This window comes from Bacillus rossius, chromosome 3, assembly GCF_032445375.1.
Source record: "Bacillus rossius redtenbacheri isolate Brsri chromosome 3, Brsri_v3, whole genome shotgun sequence".
In the NCBI taxonomy this organism is placed as follows: domain Eukaryota; kingdom Metazoa; phylum Arthropoda; class Insecta; order Phasmatodea; family Bacillidae; genus Bacillus; species Bacillus rossius.
The window spans coordinates 61,141,106-61,158,197 of NC_086332.1; the positions used below are offsets into that span (position 1 = coordinate 61,141,106).

The window sequence follows — 17,092 nt, forward strand, 5'->3', positions numbered from 1 at the left end:
AAGAACTTGCATGGATCAGGCTGAAAACATCCGGCAATACGTGTAGGTTATAAGGAATCTTGTTATGAATTGGGATGTTATTTTTTTCGAGTAGATATACACAGCGACCAACTGGATGCACGCCCGCCTCGACTTGTTTTAACTGCCGCCGCGATGTTTATTTTGACAGCTCAAGCAATCATCTTTTCCCATGGGTTGACAGAAAAAGGTCGCTTCACCCGGCATAAAAAAGGCTACGCCACTTATTCCCCACGCAGGAAACACACTGGCTGCCTTCTGTCTCCCCCGCATTTATCTTTCTAACATTCCACATCTCGCCTCTCGCGCGAGCAATAATGAAGCGAACACGCATTGTGCCGTTTTATGCTTCCTTTGGTGACAGCAGCTTGATTTTATTCTGTATATTCCTTTTCATAGGACCCTTGCTATTAAAATACATTTATATTTAAGTTTGAAAGGCTGTAAATTACTTGCCAGAGATGACTGAACTCGAACTTAGTGTGAAAAGTGACATATTTTGACATACTTTTTTTTGGGCGTGTTAGGTGGGGAGGGAGGGGTCCGAAAATATTTACAACGATCTTACCCCTCCCTCACCGCTTTAGTACCCCATTCATAATAGCCCAATTTTACGGGAGAAGGGAGGGTGAAATGAGCATTTTCTCACTGAAGGTTTTTCAAAGGGGAGCTAAGTTGGGGTGTTATAAGGGAGGACACTAGATGGTTTGTGTCTGGGAGGGATGAGCTAGCCTTGAAGAGTGATACCGAGGGGAGGGAGGGGTGAGCTTATGCGTCATGAAGCCGCTGCCACCAGCCAGCCGGGCGAGCTGAGTGTGCGCCCACTCGCGTAGCAGAACCTACCGCTGACATATTTTTAAAGGAAATGTCCCATTATTTTTTTGTTATTCTTACATGAACATTTTGGAATTATTAAAGCCGACACAAAAATACGCTGTGTGTTAAAATTAACAGATTTTAATGATCTTTCATTTTGTTTTGTTTTTAATTTTTTTCTGAATTTCACATTTTGGTCAAAATGTCCAATTTTTTGACGGTTCCCGAGAATGTATTCCTAAAATCACTGCTTCGTTAAATCCGGGGTTCGTGACATCGGGGTTCTAGTGTATTTAACTACGGCAAGCAGAAAACGTACATGTAAACTAACAAGTAAAAATAAACTCTCTTTTGACATATTTTCTTCAGAGGTGGCCTGTAGGGCGACGGACTTGTCATGAAGGTTGAAGTGGGTTTAAAGCAAAGCCGTCTAGCATTGTGAGTGACAGCATCCTGCCATTGTACGGCTGGTTTCTTAGCGAGTAGCGGTTTGGAAAAGGGCAGGGGGGGGGGGGGGAGGGTGAAATCAACTGAAAATTTCGGAAAACATCTATTACGACCCCCCCTCTATTAAGACCCTATTCCTGGGAACCGTGAGGGGTCGTTTCAGAGAGGTTTGACTGTATAGAAAACAGTTCAGATATGTTAAAAATTGTTATTAATTACTTTGGTTAAATTTCATGGAAAGCCTTAAAATACTTATTTCCTTGAGATACTTAATTATTAATTTGAGGGTTAACTCCAGTTCATAATAATTAATTTTGATATTTGATAATTAATGTAAGTAATTAAAGCAGTATAGATTGTAATTTTACAGGACATCATTTTTAAACAAAAGTTTTTACATGAATTTCAATTTTGTTTACTAATTTTTAACATTGTATTTGAATTTTTTGGGTAATTTTATATTCTATTGGAGATTGCTAGTGTAATATTTTGAGAATAGTCTGGAAGGTACAGAAGGAAGAGCGGACAGGCGCGACACTCTGGCGCCAGAAAGTTATTTTTCACTTTGTAAATGCGTGTTTGGGATTTACGCGTCACGTTGTACGCACAGCTGTAGCGACCGTCTGGAAGGGTCTCTGGAGGCTACCACTAGCCAGCCAATCAGGGCGAGCCCTGGCGTCAAGTGATGTGCCCGTACGAATTTCCTTATTTGGGCATGTTGATGGAATTATGTACGCTGATTGGTCAGTTGGCCCACGGGGTTGCCTCCCTTGTTTTCACCTTTACAAGGGAAGGTAATCTCGTCGACCAGGTCACTTGTTGCTCGATCGTCGCCGAACTCGGTCGCGTCGTCGGAAAGTCACGAAACAAATGAAAAATTATTAAGGGACAATTTAACGCCTAGGGGCTGGGGCCACGCCGTAATTTTTTAACCTAATTTCATTTTATTTTTTTGGACTATGTACTAGAAATTTAGGCCCTCAGCGTCGGCATCGGCCCGACTTCGTGTGATTTCGGTCCGCGATCAACGGTACCTTGAGTTAGGTAATTAACCAAGGGACATTTTTTTTTTTTTTTTTTGGCGAGTGACAAGTCTCCTCGACCATCAACAGCAAGACGTATGGTGCTGTGGTATGTATTTGTACCTCATCCTATCAAAATTCAGACATCGTTAAAATTTGTATAAGAAAAGACAAAAACTGTGCAAGTAACGAAGTTTTTCTAACTAAATTCTTTTGTAAAATTGTGTATTGAGGCCATGTAACAATGAGAAAAAACATTTTTTTTTTAAGAAATAAACAAAGATAATTTAATAAACTCTTTTATTTCCAAATAACGTAGAACCATAGTAATGAAAAGAACCTCAGGAACATTGTTTGTTTTGTTTTGTTACGTTTCTATAGGTTTGTTTGACTCGAGGTCTCTCGTGCTCCTCGGGAGTTGAAAGAGTTGGGAGCAAGTTGACCTGAGGGCAAAAAGAGTCGGTAACTTTTAATACACGAAGAAAACGCGATTTGTTGTAAAACAATGATGGCGGAAAATATAGCAGACATCGTGAGAAATTTGTTTGGAAATGGAATATTCATCTGAAGATGAAGTAGCTATTGATTTACCATATGTTGGACTACAAATTATGAGAGAGCTTGATAAAGGTAAAAAAAAATATATAATTATTGCTTTTTGACTTTAAACCGCCTGTGGTATGCATAAGCTAACCTGTACTAGGAAACTATTGCAAATCTTTTGATTGTTAAATAAAGGACGCCGAATAAGTTATATTGTAATGTTTTTCCGCTTCAATGTCGTCATCTATTAAAATATTACCGTCATCACCAAATTTAGCTTGATAACATATTGACTCCATCGTCAAAGTCACGCCAAAACAACCAGTAGACGACTTGCCCTCGCAACTCTCCTCGAGAGGAGGAGCATCGAGAGCATGACCTGAGTGACCTGAGAGCAACTTGCCCCCGCGAGTAAAACGACCATCCGCCATACTGCTTCCGGAAAAGGGCGCCCCGAGAGTTGACAGGTCAAAAAGAGACCTCGAGTCAAACAAATCTTATGTGTGCTTAGCCGGGCAAAAACATACAACGTAACAACATGGCTGCCCAGCCGCGGGGCACGAATTTAGACACTGCCTGATGATAAAGTAAACATTCGGAAAAACAGTAAAAACTTATCAAGTAAAAGCCAATCATGTCTAAATTAACTGTGGTAATACTTTTTGGAACATCGGCAAAATTATAACTTGTGAACGAGTGATTCGAGAATGCATCGTGTGATCTTCGTGTTATACTTGTAAACATCAACAAACGAAAACGAGCGTGAGAAGCCAGCATTCACCGTTTAACATCGCGGGACATCGTGGGAAAGGAATGCGACGAGAACTACATTTTAGAACATCGTAGAACAGCGCTTCACAGAACATCGTGGGACACGATTCCAGCAACATAGATCATCTCGGTACTTCGTGGGACAACGAGGGATGAATCGCCGGAAACAGCAAGTCTAAATTGGACAGAAACTTACATTCTTATGGTCTAAATTTTGTATTTGTGGTTATCATTGTTTAAAGTTTTTTTTAAAATGTGTTTTTAAAGGTTTGTTTACGTTTTCTGGTAATTTATAATAGTTAAAACCAAAAGAAAAATGAGTACAGACAGTCAGGATGACCTTGCGGGTTTTCCTGAAACTTCAGGAATGTCCGATCCTAATTTGAATATTGAATTAGTGCAGGAGCAGTCGGAAAATATGGAACAGCCTGCAAATGGTAGTCCAGTAGAGGTTATGGGGGGGTCAGGTATTTCTAATCAAATGTTAGAAAAATTAATGATAATGATGGATAACATGTCACAAGGGATGCATAACATGTCACAAAGTCAGATTGAATTTAGACATATAATGTCACAAGGTCAGATTGAATTCAGACATATAATGGAACAAAAATTAGATGCCACTGAAAAAAAATTAACCAATACATTTGAGAGCCGATTTGATGCACTTAGGAATGATCTTAATGAACAGATCTCTTCCTGTATATGCAAAGTAAATAATTGTGAAGTGCAGATAGAGGCGGTACAGTCTAGGTTAAACACTTGTGAATATATAGTCGGCCAAGTTCAGGAAAATTTGACGCAAACAGGTAACACAGTTCAGGAACATAGTAATAAAATTTCAGAACTCGTACAACATAATGAAAGTATACAAAACAAAATAACCAAGAATCAAGGGGATATCACAAATTTGCAGTTAAAAGTAACTGAGAATTCCCAAAATATCTATTACAATGAAAAGAAAATTCGGGAAGTCAAGGAGAATTTTGAGGCTAATGTTGTACGAATATTTACAGAAAATTCAAAAATAAATAACCAGTTAGAGAATTTTAGGGATGATGTGGGTAGAGAGTGTTTACAAAAAATGGAGGAAAAGTTGAGTAAGATTCGAGGGGATGGACAGGGTAATATTAGAAGTTCAGTTTTAACTGTAGACGAAGTAAACACTTTCGAAAAAACAGTGCCTAAATTTTTTGGGGATGATCGAGGGGCTACTCCAATACAATTTATAACCAAATGTGAGAAAATAGTTAGCTATTTTAGTGGCTCAGATAAGCAACAGGTAGAATTGTTTATCACTAAATTGGATGTGGATGGTGTTGTATTGCAATGGACAATACATAAGAAGAATGAATGGAAAACATTTAAAAAAAAAATTTTTTTTTATATATTTGCCAGTTGTGTATGTATTTTTTTAGAATAATTCAATGAAACATTATTATGAACAATCAGCTGCGCAATGTTTAAAGTATGTTCATGTTGATTTTGTAAACAAATTAAGGTCATCAAGAATGTTATCATGTTGGACTAGTGAACTATAGTGAACATTTTGCATATTTTTGAAAGATTAGTAGAGGAAAAGCTGAGTAATATTAGAGGGAATGGACAGGGTAACATTAGAAGTTGTTTCTTTGGGATGAAATATAGGAAAATTTTGTGTCAACAGTTTTGAAGTGATAGTGTTGTCAAGTTTTTATTAGTGCAGATATGAAGAGTGGAGATATTGGTTAATTTGTGGGTTAAAGTGGTTATTTCATGGGATTTGAGGAGTTTGTCAGAAGCAGCAGAGAATCAAAGTAACAGCGGTTTTTAAGGGATTTTAAAGGAAATAATTTGTTTTGAGGTTATTTGTCGTCGTCGAAGTTGAAGATTTTGTATTTGTCGTCGTTTAAGGTGGTCGTGGAGACGTAATTCCTGGAGTTGAAGTTTTTATCGTCAAGGTGGTCATGGAGACGTAATTCCTGGAGTTGAAGATTTGTTGTCGTCGTCGAGGTTTCTGCCGAGGTGTAAGTTTTTGAAGATGTTGAAGTTTTTGTGTTTATTCATCGTCGTTGAGGTAGTCATGGAGACGTAATTCCTGGAGTTTAAGTAAGTTATTCAGAGTTTTTTGCTGTTATTGAGGATTCTTCGTTGACCAGGGGGTGTCTGCTTGAAGCTTGTAGAGAAACCAGTTTCAAAGTTATTTGTATTTTGCACTGATGAGAGGGAGATAACCGTTTGTGAAGAGTTGTTGACACTTTGTAGTAAGAGAGATGTTTTCAAATTTTTGGCTTTTTGACAAGGAATTAATATTGCAATATTTAAGAAACAGTTTTTTGAATTTATATATAAACAAGTGTTTTATATTACTTATGATGCATCAGGTGAGGCAGTTGGTGCTATGCTCTTCCAAACGAGTTTCAAGGAAGGGGATGAAGTATTAATTGCTTCACATAAGTTGTCATCCCTTATAGATAATAAGATATCCAAGTTTTTCAAATTGTATGATGGGCCTTATAAAATACAAGCTATCGTAGGCCACAATGTTTACAGAGTAAATGATGCTAATTGGCACGTCTCTTTACTCAGACCATGGAAAATTAATTAAGTGTAAAATAAAAAGGGTAAATTTTAAGCAAGTTGAGTATGTACTTTTTTAGTGTGAGTCAATGAAACAATTTGGACAATCAGCTGTGCAATGTTTAAAGTATGTTTATGTTGATATTGTAAACAAATTAATGTCATCAAGAATTTTATCATGTTGGACTAAAGTGAACTATAGTGAACATTTTGCATATTTTTTAAATGACAAATGAACATGAAATTCCAATGAAATGTTTTGTTTGTTTAATGTTGTCTCATGGGAAGATGTTAACTGAAATTTATTATGAGTTATGTTTTTGGAAAATGATAAAAGTTTGAAAATGTTTGATATTTTAAATTAAAATGCTACACATATTGGTAATGCTAAATGTTTGTTTTGAATTAAATGACAGGGTGTCAATATCCTATATTAAAGGTATGAAATGTAATACTAAAAGTTAATGAATAACAGTCGTCGAGTTTTGAAGCTGCAGAAGCAGTTGTGTGTTCATGATGGCCAGAGTTTAGGTGAATTTTTTGTATTGCCCCTAAATAATCAGCAGATATTTTTTTTTGTGTAGTGTGGTTTGTGAGGCAGTTGGGGGGCCAGGAGGTTAATTTTAAATATGTTTCCGGCATGGAGTCCGATGGTTTTTTTTTTTGCAAGGGTGAATCCCTTCTCCTTGGTCGCTCCCACCCCTCATCAATGTTAATATATGTGCTGCTGTTGCTGAAAGGGGAGGTATGATTTGAAACCTGAGGAAGGACATTAGTTCATGTAATTGGTTTTTCAAGAATATAAACATACGACTGTGTCATAATGAATTGTTTGTCATGCCATGAATGTAGAATTGTCAACTTGTTGTTTGTGGAAATTTAAGTGAGGAATGCAACACTTACAGTTTGATGCTCTATAATCAAGTGTTGTGTTATATGTTAAAGATTGATTTGTCACTCTTTGAACTTCTGTCTGAAGTTTTTTTTTTTGTGTTGTTTTAAGGAAAGCAATACATAAGTAAACTGAAAAAAAAATCACTATTCTATTGTAATCATGTTTGCTCATGTTTAAAACTTAAAACACATTAACTTTAATTTGGTATGTAGAATTTAAATAATTTTTTGTAAGTAATTTTTCAATGTTTGGGTTATAATTTTGTAAATTTGTTTTAAGGATTTATAATATGAAAAGTCATGGTTTGCTATTATTGTGTCAAGATTTGCATTTCTAATGTTGAAGTTAATTTGTTACATTTGTTTACACTTTTGTTATGGTATGTTATTTCTTTTGTTTCAACAATTTACACTTTTGTACTTTTTGATTTAATTTTGCAAATTCAATCAAAAAGTATGGGGGGTTATGTAGCATTGCAAAATGGGTCATAAGAATATTAAGAATAAGTTTGAGGTGAAGGATATTTTTTTTTGTTATAGAAAACAGTTCAGATATGTTAAAAATTGTTATTAATTACTTTGGTTAAATTTCATGGAAAGCCTTAAAATACTTATTTCCTTGAGATACTTAATTATTAATTTGAGGGTTAACTCCAGTTCATAATAATTAATTTTGATATTTGATAATTAATGTAAGTAATTAAAGCAGTATAGATTGTAATTTTACAGGACATCATTTTTAAACAAAAGTTTTTACATGAATTTCAATTTTGTTTATTAAATTTTTAACATTGTATTTGAATTTTTTGGGTAATTTTATATTCTATTGGAGATTGCTAGTGTAATATTTTGAGAATAGTCTGGAAGGTACAGAAGGAAGAGCGGACAGGCGCGACACTCTGGCGCCAGAAAGTTATTTTTCACTTTGTAAATGCGTGTTTGGGATTTACGCGTCACGTTGTACGCACAGCTGTAGCGACCGTCTGGAAGGGTCTCTGGAGGCTACCACTAGCCAGCCAATCAGGGCGAGCCCTGGCGTCAAGTGATGTGCCCGTACGAATTTCCTTATTTGGGCATGTTGATGGAATTATGTACGCTGATTGGTCAGTTGGCCCACGGGGTTGCCTCCCTTGTTTTCACCTTTACAAGGGAAGGTAATCTCGTCGACCAGGTCACTTGTTGCTCGATCGTCGCCGAACTCGGTCGCGTCGTCGGCAAGTCACGAAACAAATGAAAAATTATTAAGGGACAATTTAACGCCTAGGGGCTGGGGCCACGCCGTAATTTTTTAACCTAATTTCATTTTATTTTTTTGGACTATGTACTAGAAATTTAGGCCCTCAGCGTCGGCATCGGCCCGACTTCGTGTGATTTCGGTCCGCGATCAACGGTACCTTGAGTTAGGTAATTAACCAAGGGACTTTTTTTTTTTTTTTTTTTTTTTTTTTTTGGCGAGTGACAAGACTCCTCGACCATCAACAGCAAGACGTATGGTGCTGTGGTATGTATTTGTACCTCATCCTATCAAAATTCAGACATCGTTAAAATTTGTATAAGAAAAGACAAAAACTGTGCAAGTAACGAAGTTTTTCTAACTAAATTCTTTTGTAAAATTGTGTATTGAGGCCATGTAACAATGAGAAAAAACATTTTTTTTTAAAGAAATAAACAAAGATAATTTAATAAACTCTTTTATTTCCAAATAACGTAGAACCATAGTAATGAAAAGAACCTCAGGAACATTGTTTGTTTTGTTTTGTTACGTTTCTATGTGTGCTTAGCCGGGCAAAAACATACAACGTAACAATCTTATTAGACTCTATTTCACTCATTTTCTACTAAGTAAACAAACCACAAGTCACTACAAGTACACAACAAAACAAATGAGAACCGAATATACCAGCATGCAATACTGCATGACACTGCCAAGGAGGTCAGAAGAGTATACTACTGTTTTGTTTTATCTTTGTAACCAGCTGCAACCATATGGTTATAAAAGGACATAAGACTTATTCCTTTTCATAACTAAATGAGATTTTCTGGCGGTCGGTAAACCCACTTCCTTGCATCAGACTAGTGCCTTTTAGTAACTAAATGATGCGTGAACACCCACAGATTTGCATCCTGTATGTAACTCATTTCTTCAAAATAGTTGATTAATACCCTTTCATAAAGCAATTCATTTGAACAATTTACATCTATGGTATAACAGTGATTGTAAACAAAAATGTATGTAAATTGTAAATGGTTTTACATGTTAAAACTTCACAGGATGAGTGTTGGAATAGTTAGGTTTTAATAGTTTTTTTTAATTTTGCATTTACTGAATTTAAGAAATCAAACATTATAAGCTTGAAATGCACAATTCATGAACATTATAAACAGGAAATAAATACATTGTTATTAGGGTGGAAAAATTGGGACTTTTAGTTAAAAATATGATGTTCTAAGCAAGAACATTATAACAGGTTTCTGCTGTATGTGATGTTATGTACTGTGTAATATTTTTATATTGTCAAGTATTAATGAAGATATTTGGCATGGATTAGGTTATAAAATGCAACAAAATAAGTGACTAATTTTTTTTAGTGACTAGCCATTATCATCTGAAAGTGACATCACCTAAGTAAAGTTTCTTCAAATGCTGTTTTCATTCTTTTTGTAATGTCATTGCTTGATAATCTCTTATGCTTGGCTACAGAAACATAAGTTTCTCTGTGAAAAACAATTGAAAATCTACTTTTGGTTTTATCGTGAGGAAATTACACACCCATTTAGCTATATTTTAGTTACGACTACCATTCATGCATTTCAGAACCAGCTGTCCTTGCAATTAAATAAACATTGTTTGAATAATATGTTCATGTTCAGTTGAAAATATAAAAAGAAAATGTTAATTTTTAAACCAGGTATGTGTATATATTTTTATGCACATAAATTAAGTTTATTTTTAAGAGTGAAACTCGGTCATGCAGATATTTTAATATTTAAACATGTCATGCGTTTAAAAAATTTATATATTTCACATTCTATATTACAGAACATACTATATTTTGTACAAAACGTTGTGAGCTAAAGTTTTCTTTTCTTCATGTTTTCAAAATATTATCAACACATTCTTTTATCCTATCACTGAATGTAGTAACTTTTCAGAATTTTTTCCAATGTTTAGCCATTCACAATCAGTGACTACCTACTTTGACATCTCTGCATCCTTTGCTGTATTTTGATGCCACCTTCACTGTTCCTTCGCCATTCTGCAGCTCTGTTGCTGTACTGTTTGTTCTCTTTCTTGCTAACCCACTGTTGTCAGTTGCTTGTTCCTTGTACCATTTGTTGTTTTTCTCCCTGAATGACAATCAATGCTGTTTGTATTTGTGGTTCCGTAAAATTTTTGTCAGTTTTGGTGACGATGTCCTTTTATCACTTGCCACAGAGAATTTTTTGAGTAAACCAGTTGGGAACCAGAAGCTTAGCTATATGTATATAATGTTATATGACTTAAAGTGATTTAATATTTGTTTATGGCAAAATATTTTTATTTTTAAATTGGTAACCACACCATCGTTATTTTTAAAATTTTGAGAGCAGCTGTTATGCTATTTTAAAGCAGCACTTAATAAATTAATACATTTTTGACAATTTTTGACCAAAAAATTTGTTTTACCTACTTAATTGTGAAAATAGTAAAAAAATTATTGCAATGGTCTTATTAGTGTGTTGATTAAAATGAACACACTCGGTAGCAATGTGCACAGATTCAAAATGCTTATTGTTTAATGGCAAACATTTGTTGTTGGAATGCAAATTCTTATGTTTGGCTTATTTCTGAACTATTCAAGTTGAGCAAGTTTGTTTAGTTCATTAAAACTTAAAACTGCTGCTTAAAGATTAACTTTAGTTATAATTGAAGGTTATTAGTTTATTCAACCTACTGCTGCAAATGGGAACTATAGCAATCTTGTTGTTTTGATATACTTCCACCTAGTTGCAGGCTCTCTCAACCAAATATCTGTCTTTGTTTTGTGTCACTTTTTATTTCTGGACTGCAGAAATGAGCTGGTGTTATTTTCCCATCTTTGCTCTACAACCACATCCACACCTTGATACACTGATGCTCTAATCGTTACTTGATGTTTAGTGGATTCTTTCAGTTCCTGCTAATGTTGGTACATTAAATCCTTGGTCTCGCTTAGGTCATAACTGGGTTTGCTCCTGGAGCACAGGCATGGCCTCCCTGGAGTGAGATGACTTGGTGCTGGAGGCTCCGGTGCTTTTGGTGCTGCTTGTTGCAGCCGAGCCTGTAGCTTTGACGGGAGTGCCGGGGTGGTGCGTGTGCCTCCGGCACCTCCTGCAGAGAGTGTTGCGCACAAATTCCCGGAAGCCGTTGTGCCACCAAGCATAAATGATTGGGTTCAGGAGCGAGTTGAACAACCCCAGCATGGTCAAGGGGACAGCAATGGCTACTTGCAAGCCCTTGCAGTTTTCCACGCGCGTCGATGATGCTTCGCAGGACACGTACATGAGGTTCGCTATGAAGAAAGGTACCCACGTTAGAATGAACGAACCATTGGTGAAGATCACCACTTTGATTGCCTTCCATTTGCTGGGGGATGATTTCTTTTTGTTGGGATCCTGTGTCATGGTGGCATTGGCTCCTCGACTCACACGCAGGTTGTGCTGTTTGCTCGTCGTGGTCGCTGTGTGCCCGGTGTTCTTGCCCGCCCTTGTTAACTGTTTCACCTTACGCAGCGCGTGGTACAGGATGATGGAGTATAGAATGCTGGTCGCGATGATTGGTGCGAAACCCACTATCGTGGTGAGCACGATGAGCTCAGGTGTCACCACCCCTGTGAACCAGCATGCCTTGCCACTGCCCACGTGACGTCGCCAGCCCATTGCGGGTAGGAAGCCTATCACGATGCCGAGAAGCCAGGTGAAGATGATGAGCCATCTGGCTCGGAATGGTGTGATCCATCGCTGGTAGTGCATTCCGTACAGGATGTACAGGAACCGGTCGATGCCGATCAGTCCTACGCTCCAGATGGATGCAACTGTGCTCGACACTATCATTCCTAAGAAAATACAGAGCAGTATTTTACTTTGGAAGCAAAACCTAATAATGGTATATTAAATTAAGATACATACATACAGTTTTTTAAATACTTAAACTCCGGTCTGAAATTAGCAGCCTCATGAAGTACATCATGCTATATTTAGTACATGTTTTTCGTAGGGCATATTGTATAATTTCTTAAAGTACACTTTTTTTTGTAAGAGAACCATTGACTATTGTTTGCAACTGTTGAAAAGTTGAGCTAATACTTTATTACTTAGTTCACAAGTTTTGTGAAAATAAGTATGTAATGTCATTAGCAGCTTCAAATGATTGTGTGTTGTAGGTGCCAGGAAATATTTCATGTGTGCCTGAGCAGCATAATTAATTGAAAATGTATTATATATAATAAGTTGGTATATCTAAAGAAATAAATTGAGTTAGCAAAACTAAACAATTATGAAAGTTTTCTTTTATAGCATAGTGGTAAATCCTAAACTGTAAATAAAATGATCATGACCGTAAGTTAACAATCAAACCATAACAGGTATGCAGTCACATTTTATGATAATACAGTAACTGTTTACAGCTATCTAGCTTTTTTTTAAAAAAAATTGTAATTGAGGAGCAACATAGAGTGGTGATTTTATTACATTTAATAAACTACTTCATTTTTGTCTGTTTGGATTTTATTGAATTATATATTCGAGTTCTATCTCCTTTTATCATGACTGTCTAAAGAAGAGCAGCAAGAAATTTGTGTATTCCAAGCAACAAAAATAAACCAAATTCATGTTCACTAAGCCTTTTCTCTATTCTTATTAGTTTTTAACATTCCATTGTTCTCTGGTAGTCAGTATTGCCAAACTAATTGGTCATTGTTTTCAAAGTTTGAAACTACGCACCTATTATTATATAAAAGTAATGGTAGACTTATATGTCATACAGCTATGCTATCATAGTGGGCTCCAAACCACTAGGGGTGCTCATAAATTGAGTCGTACAAAATGTCATGATCGAACCCTTGACCCTTGTTACATGAGCATGCCGTTCCAGCGTTGATAGCCCTCGCGTACCCAGCATATGATAAATTTAATATGATAACAGATAACATGTCTTATTAATTTGTCTCAAATAGTGAAACCTCACTAATAAAAGCCCTGGTAATACAAAACTCTTATTAATACAAAGTATTTTCACAGTCCCTAGAAATTGGTACAAAACTTTAATCAACTTGTGTGACACTGAAACGTAAGGGGAAAATGGAGTAAAATTACAAAACAAATTATTTTTTATTTGTTGATCAAAACGTTACAAATCGGACTCAAATATTGCGCCCTGATTTTTAATACTACAACAGCATGCTACTTTAACAGTTAAATGCTAAAGTATTATGAACTGGAATCAAAAACTTTTTACCTGCTCTTTGAATGCTCATCTGGCACCACTTGGTCACTTTGAGTAATCCACACAAGCGTAAGGAAAGAAAGTCATATTTGGACTGTAGAAAAAGAGAGATGCTGGGAAGAGCAGAGCAATAGGAATGAAGTTTACTAGGATATGTTGGCAGTTATGAGGCGAGACAGGATCAGGAATGAGAGAGTGCTAGCAAGAGCAATACAGGACTTGAATGAGATCATTGAAAAAGCAAGAATGAGGTGGTATGGCCATGTTCAAAGAATGGCTAAAGAGAAGCTGCCTAGAAAAATGATGGAGTTGAAGTACACAGAAGGTCCCAAGGAAGGCCAAGGAGTAGGTGGGAAAAGCAGATAGTTGGAGTGCAGAGAGACAAGAAGACTTGAACAGAGTGCAGGAGGAGGAATGATGGAGTGATAAAAGATGGTGGAGTTATTTTATTTTGCAGACCCAGTCGCTGGCTGGAAGTAGTTGATGAGTATAATGTTCAGGATGGTTGAGTGTGCTCATGACACTTTTTTTTTGCATTTGAATAAATGCAAACTATCAATTTCGAAAGTATTTGAACTTGAATTTAATAAATATAATAATAAAAATATAAATTAATTATATATAAATATAAATAAAAATATAATAAATTAATAAAAGTTTGCTTCAGTTTTTATGTGTGTTTTTAATGTGAAGATGAAAGGTCATACTACCGTAAACTGCCAAGGAGGCAATTTTGGAGTTGCCATCTTAATTTTCCATTCTAAACTCAGTTGTATTTATGATACACTTTACACTTTTTAAAAACCTTTGAAAAAAAATTCTCTAACAGTAATTTTAGATATTACGTGGTCAGCATACACTTAGCCATGTGAGCAGCAACTTAGTAATAAGGAATTTCTCATCTACTGTTTTATTAAAAGTTCAATGTCTGGTGGCTGCCGAACTTTTGTTTCGTTTCATGAAGAGGATGGCCACATTTTTTTTATAAAGGTTTCACAATTTTACAAGATTGAAGGTGCATGGATACAAATCGCTAGGCCATGGGAATGCTAATTTTGATTTGTAACAGAGGGATAAACAAGTACCAAAAGGAAAAAAATATTAACGAATCAAGTTTAGACCAACCATATGTAGAACATTATAATTGCTAAATATTTATTTTATGCATTGTAACTGTGTTATGGAGCAGAATGGTAAGGCACAGGACGTACATTCTTGAGGACCAGGATTCAAATTCCGGTCCAGCCAAGTTTATTAAGGTGTTTAATGGTTTTCCAAACTCACTCCAGGCAAATGTTGGGATGGTTCCTTACCATAGACCACGGCATATTCAAGTCTCAATATTCTTCATGTCCGTCGTCGTGAGTCATCGTCACTAATGACACCTTATCTTTGACAAGAAGTAAAGCCCCATGGAAACAAAAATAATGAAGTGGCCTTACCCATCTGCATGTAGCAGATCACAGGTGCTCTGTTCTGTTTGGGGTAGAGCTGGCCAAACAAGTATGCCACGCTGGTTATCAAGTCTGCCATGGCCACATTTCCCAGGAAGAGGTAGGTGGTGCGTGGCGTGGGGCGCATCTTCAGGATCAGGCCGGATGAGATGACCACGCTCAGGTTGATCACCGCGATGAGCACCCCCAGGGGAGGCAGCAGGACATCGTAGGCGAGCAGGTGTCTGCGGACTCCGGTCGAGTTGTGCGGGGACACCGGGGTCGTGGCCCCCGTGAAGTCCGTCCACGTCGATGCCTCGGAGCTCATCGTCGGTCTTCGGTCTCTCGCTCTGTCCTCGTTGGCTAGTTGTTTCACACTACGAGATGCCTCTTCTTATCACTGTCGGCGGAACTTGCACCGGGAATCCCCTACTTCCTGCTGTCGCTAGGGAGTGGAGAAAAATGCCTCTTTTTCATGGCCATGGAGATAGTACCTCTTGAGGCTTCCGGCAGATTGCAGGAAGAGAGGCAGCATGTTTGTGTGTATGTGTGTGAATAATTCTTATCAGTAGTTGGTCATTTCTGTTATCACACAACATGCATTCCTTATCTCTGTAATCAAAGTGATTTCCCAAAGACTTTTATTCTACATTTTGTTTTGTCATTCTTTATTCTCAAAATTTTATTTATGTTGAATGTTCATAAATTTTTTTTTGTAACTCTTTTGATAACTGTGTAATATATTCTGGAGAACTTCTCCAGTTTCTTTTGAATTATTAATAATATTGGTTTTCCTTCTTGAATGGCGGGGCCATTCTCTTAGTTTGTTGATTGAGCCATTTTGAAAAATAAATCAATACTTGGTGGAAGATACCCTTACAATACAAAATTGTAGCTCATATGTATGAAGATTTTTTGGGTTCTTGAAGGGTTAATAAACAAATTAATATATCATGCATTTTCGGGAAATGTAGTTTTCCTGCTCTCAAAGTCTAAATAAAACCATCCTGTAATTGGATCTAGGTTGAGTTAAACTGCTTTGTAACTGAAATAAACTATATATTCTTTGAGAGGAATCAAAAGTGTTAAAATGGTGTTAAAACAATGTTTATGCACCTGACGGGGTAGGGGGAAGTTGCTGGTCATCGCTGTGACTGCTGTATTTGGTGTATGAACTTACTGCAATTCATGTTGATTTAATTTTATTAATAATTTTTTTAATTTATATCTTTTTTTATGTAACAGATTTCTTTTAATTTTTTTTGTATATTATTGTTTTGTTTTGATTGCATTTTCAACTTTGCCTACATGTAAGACAAACTGCCCAAAACTCACAGTCAAAATTTACCAGTGGAAGATTAATTAAGAAGAACCACAAATGTTCAGAAATTTTGAAAGTAAAGTAAATTTTATTAAGTTTGTTTGCTTATAGACATCTTGGATTCCTGTAATTTTTTTTTTAATGGGCTTACAGTACAGATATTGAATTTCATTGTAAGGCTTCTGGTTTTGTTAGATTTTAATGTTACATTTATTTTGCAGTTTCTGTGAACAAATAAACTTTTTTCTCCTGATTTTTATGGATTAGAATATGTGCCTTGAGTTAAATCTAACCATGACAAACTAAGAAAGCTTGATATACTGTAATTAAATTCTAGTAATACCAAAATGTACATAATTGAAAATAAAATTCTAATGAAAAAAACATGAATAAATTCTGAAGGTAACAGTAGCTTTTATCATTTACGGCAACACTGATTGTGTGCTGGATACTACGAATCTTCCAGAATATCAATTTTTGTTTTTTCAGCATTGAAGGTGTGTGTGTACATGATGTCATGTGTGGTGCTGAACATGGATCTAGAAGATGGTGCAAACTGTACTGTACAAGACATTGTGATGGCAATACTACAGGAAGATGACCTTGGACTATCCAGAGTAGCTACTAACATATTTACCCTCTGGATGTGTTCTGGTCTACTTGGTATGTCACTAGCTATGTGGCTGCAAGTATTTGAACTAATTTTTGCTGTGGTCTAAGTGTTATAATTTTAAGTTCTAATAATTAATATAAATACGCTCATCACTGACTCACTAACTGACTCTGTAATGCTGTATGAATTCTG

The 17,092-nt window shown here is 36.2% G+C and overlaps 2 protein-coding genes across 7 annotated transcripts in view; one reads left to right on the top strand and one right to left on the bottom strand.

The window, feature by feature from the left end:
* LOC134530769 (putative FERM domain-containing protein FRMD8P1) overlaps positions 1-17,092 on the top strand; it is a 124,142-nt gene that overhangs the window by 25,627 nt on the left and 81,423 nt on the right. For all 6 annotated transcript variants that reach the window (XM_063365940.1, XM_063365939.1, XM_063365938.1 and 3 more), the window contains exon 4: positions 16,777-16,950. In XM_063365940.1, the coding sequence (XP_063222010.1) occupies positions 16,777-16,950 (174 nt within the window). The remainder of the gene's footprint in view (positions 1-16,776; positions 16,951-17,092) is intronic.
* On the bottom strand, positions 8,746-15,361 carry LOC134530770 (5-hydroxytryptamine receptor 1A-like). The gene is made up of 2 exons (XM_063365943.1): positions 14,976-15,361; positions 8,746-12,145 (listed from the first exon to the last, which is right to left on the bottom strand). Exons 1-2 carry the CDS (start codon positions 15,292-15,294, stop codon positions 11,268-11,270), a joined length of 1,197 nt encoding a protein of 398 aa, XP_063222013.1. The 5' UTR covers positions 15,295-15,361; the 3' UTR covers positions 8,746-11,267.

Bases quoted from the DNA above. Each gene is read 5' to 3' on its own strand.
- LOC134530770 (XM_063365943.1), bottom strand. From the start codon at position 15,294: ATGAGCTCCGAGGCATCGACGTGGACGGACTTCACGGGGGCCACGACC. The intron at 12,146-14,975 runs GTAAGGCCACTT...GTATTTTCTTAG, and splicing joins GATCTGCTACATGCAGATGG to GAATGATAGTGTCGAGCACA.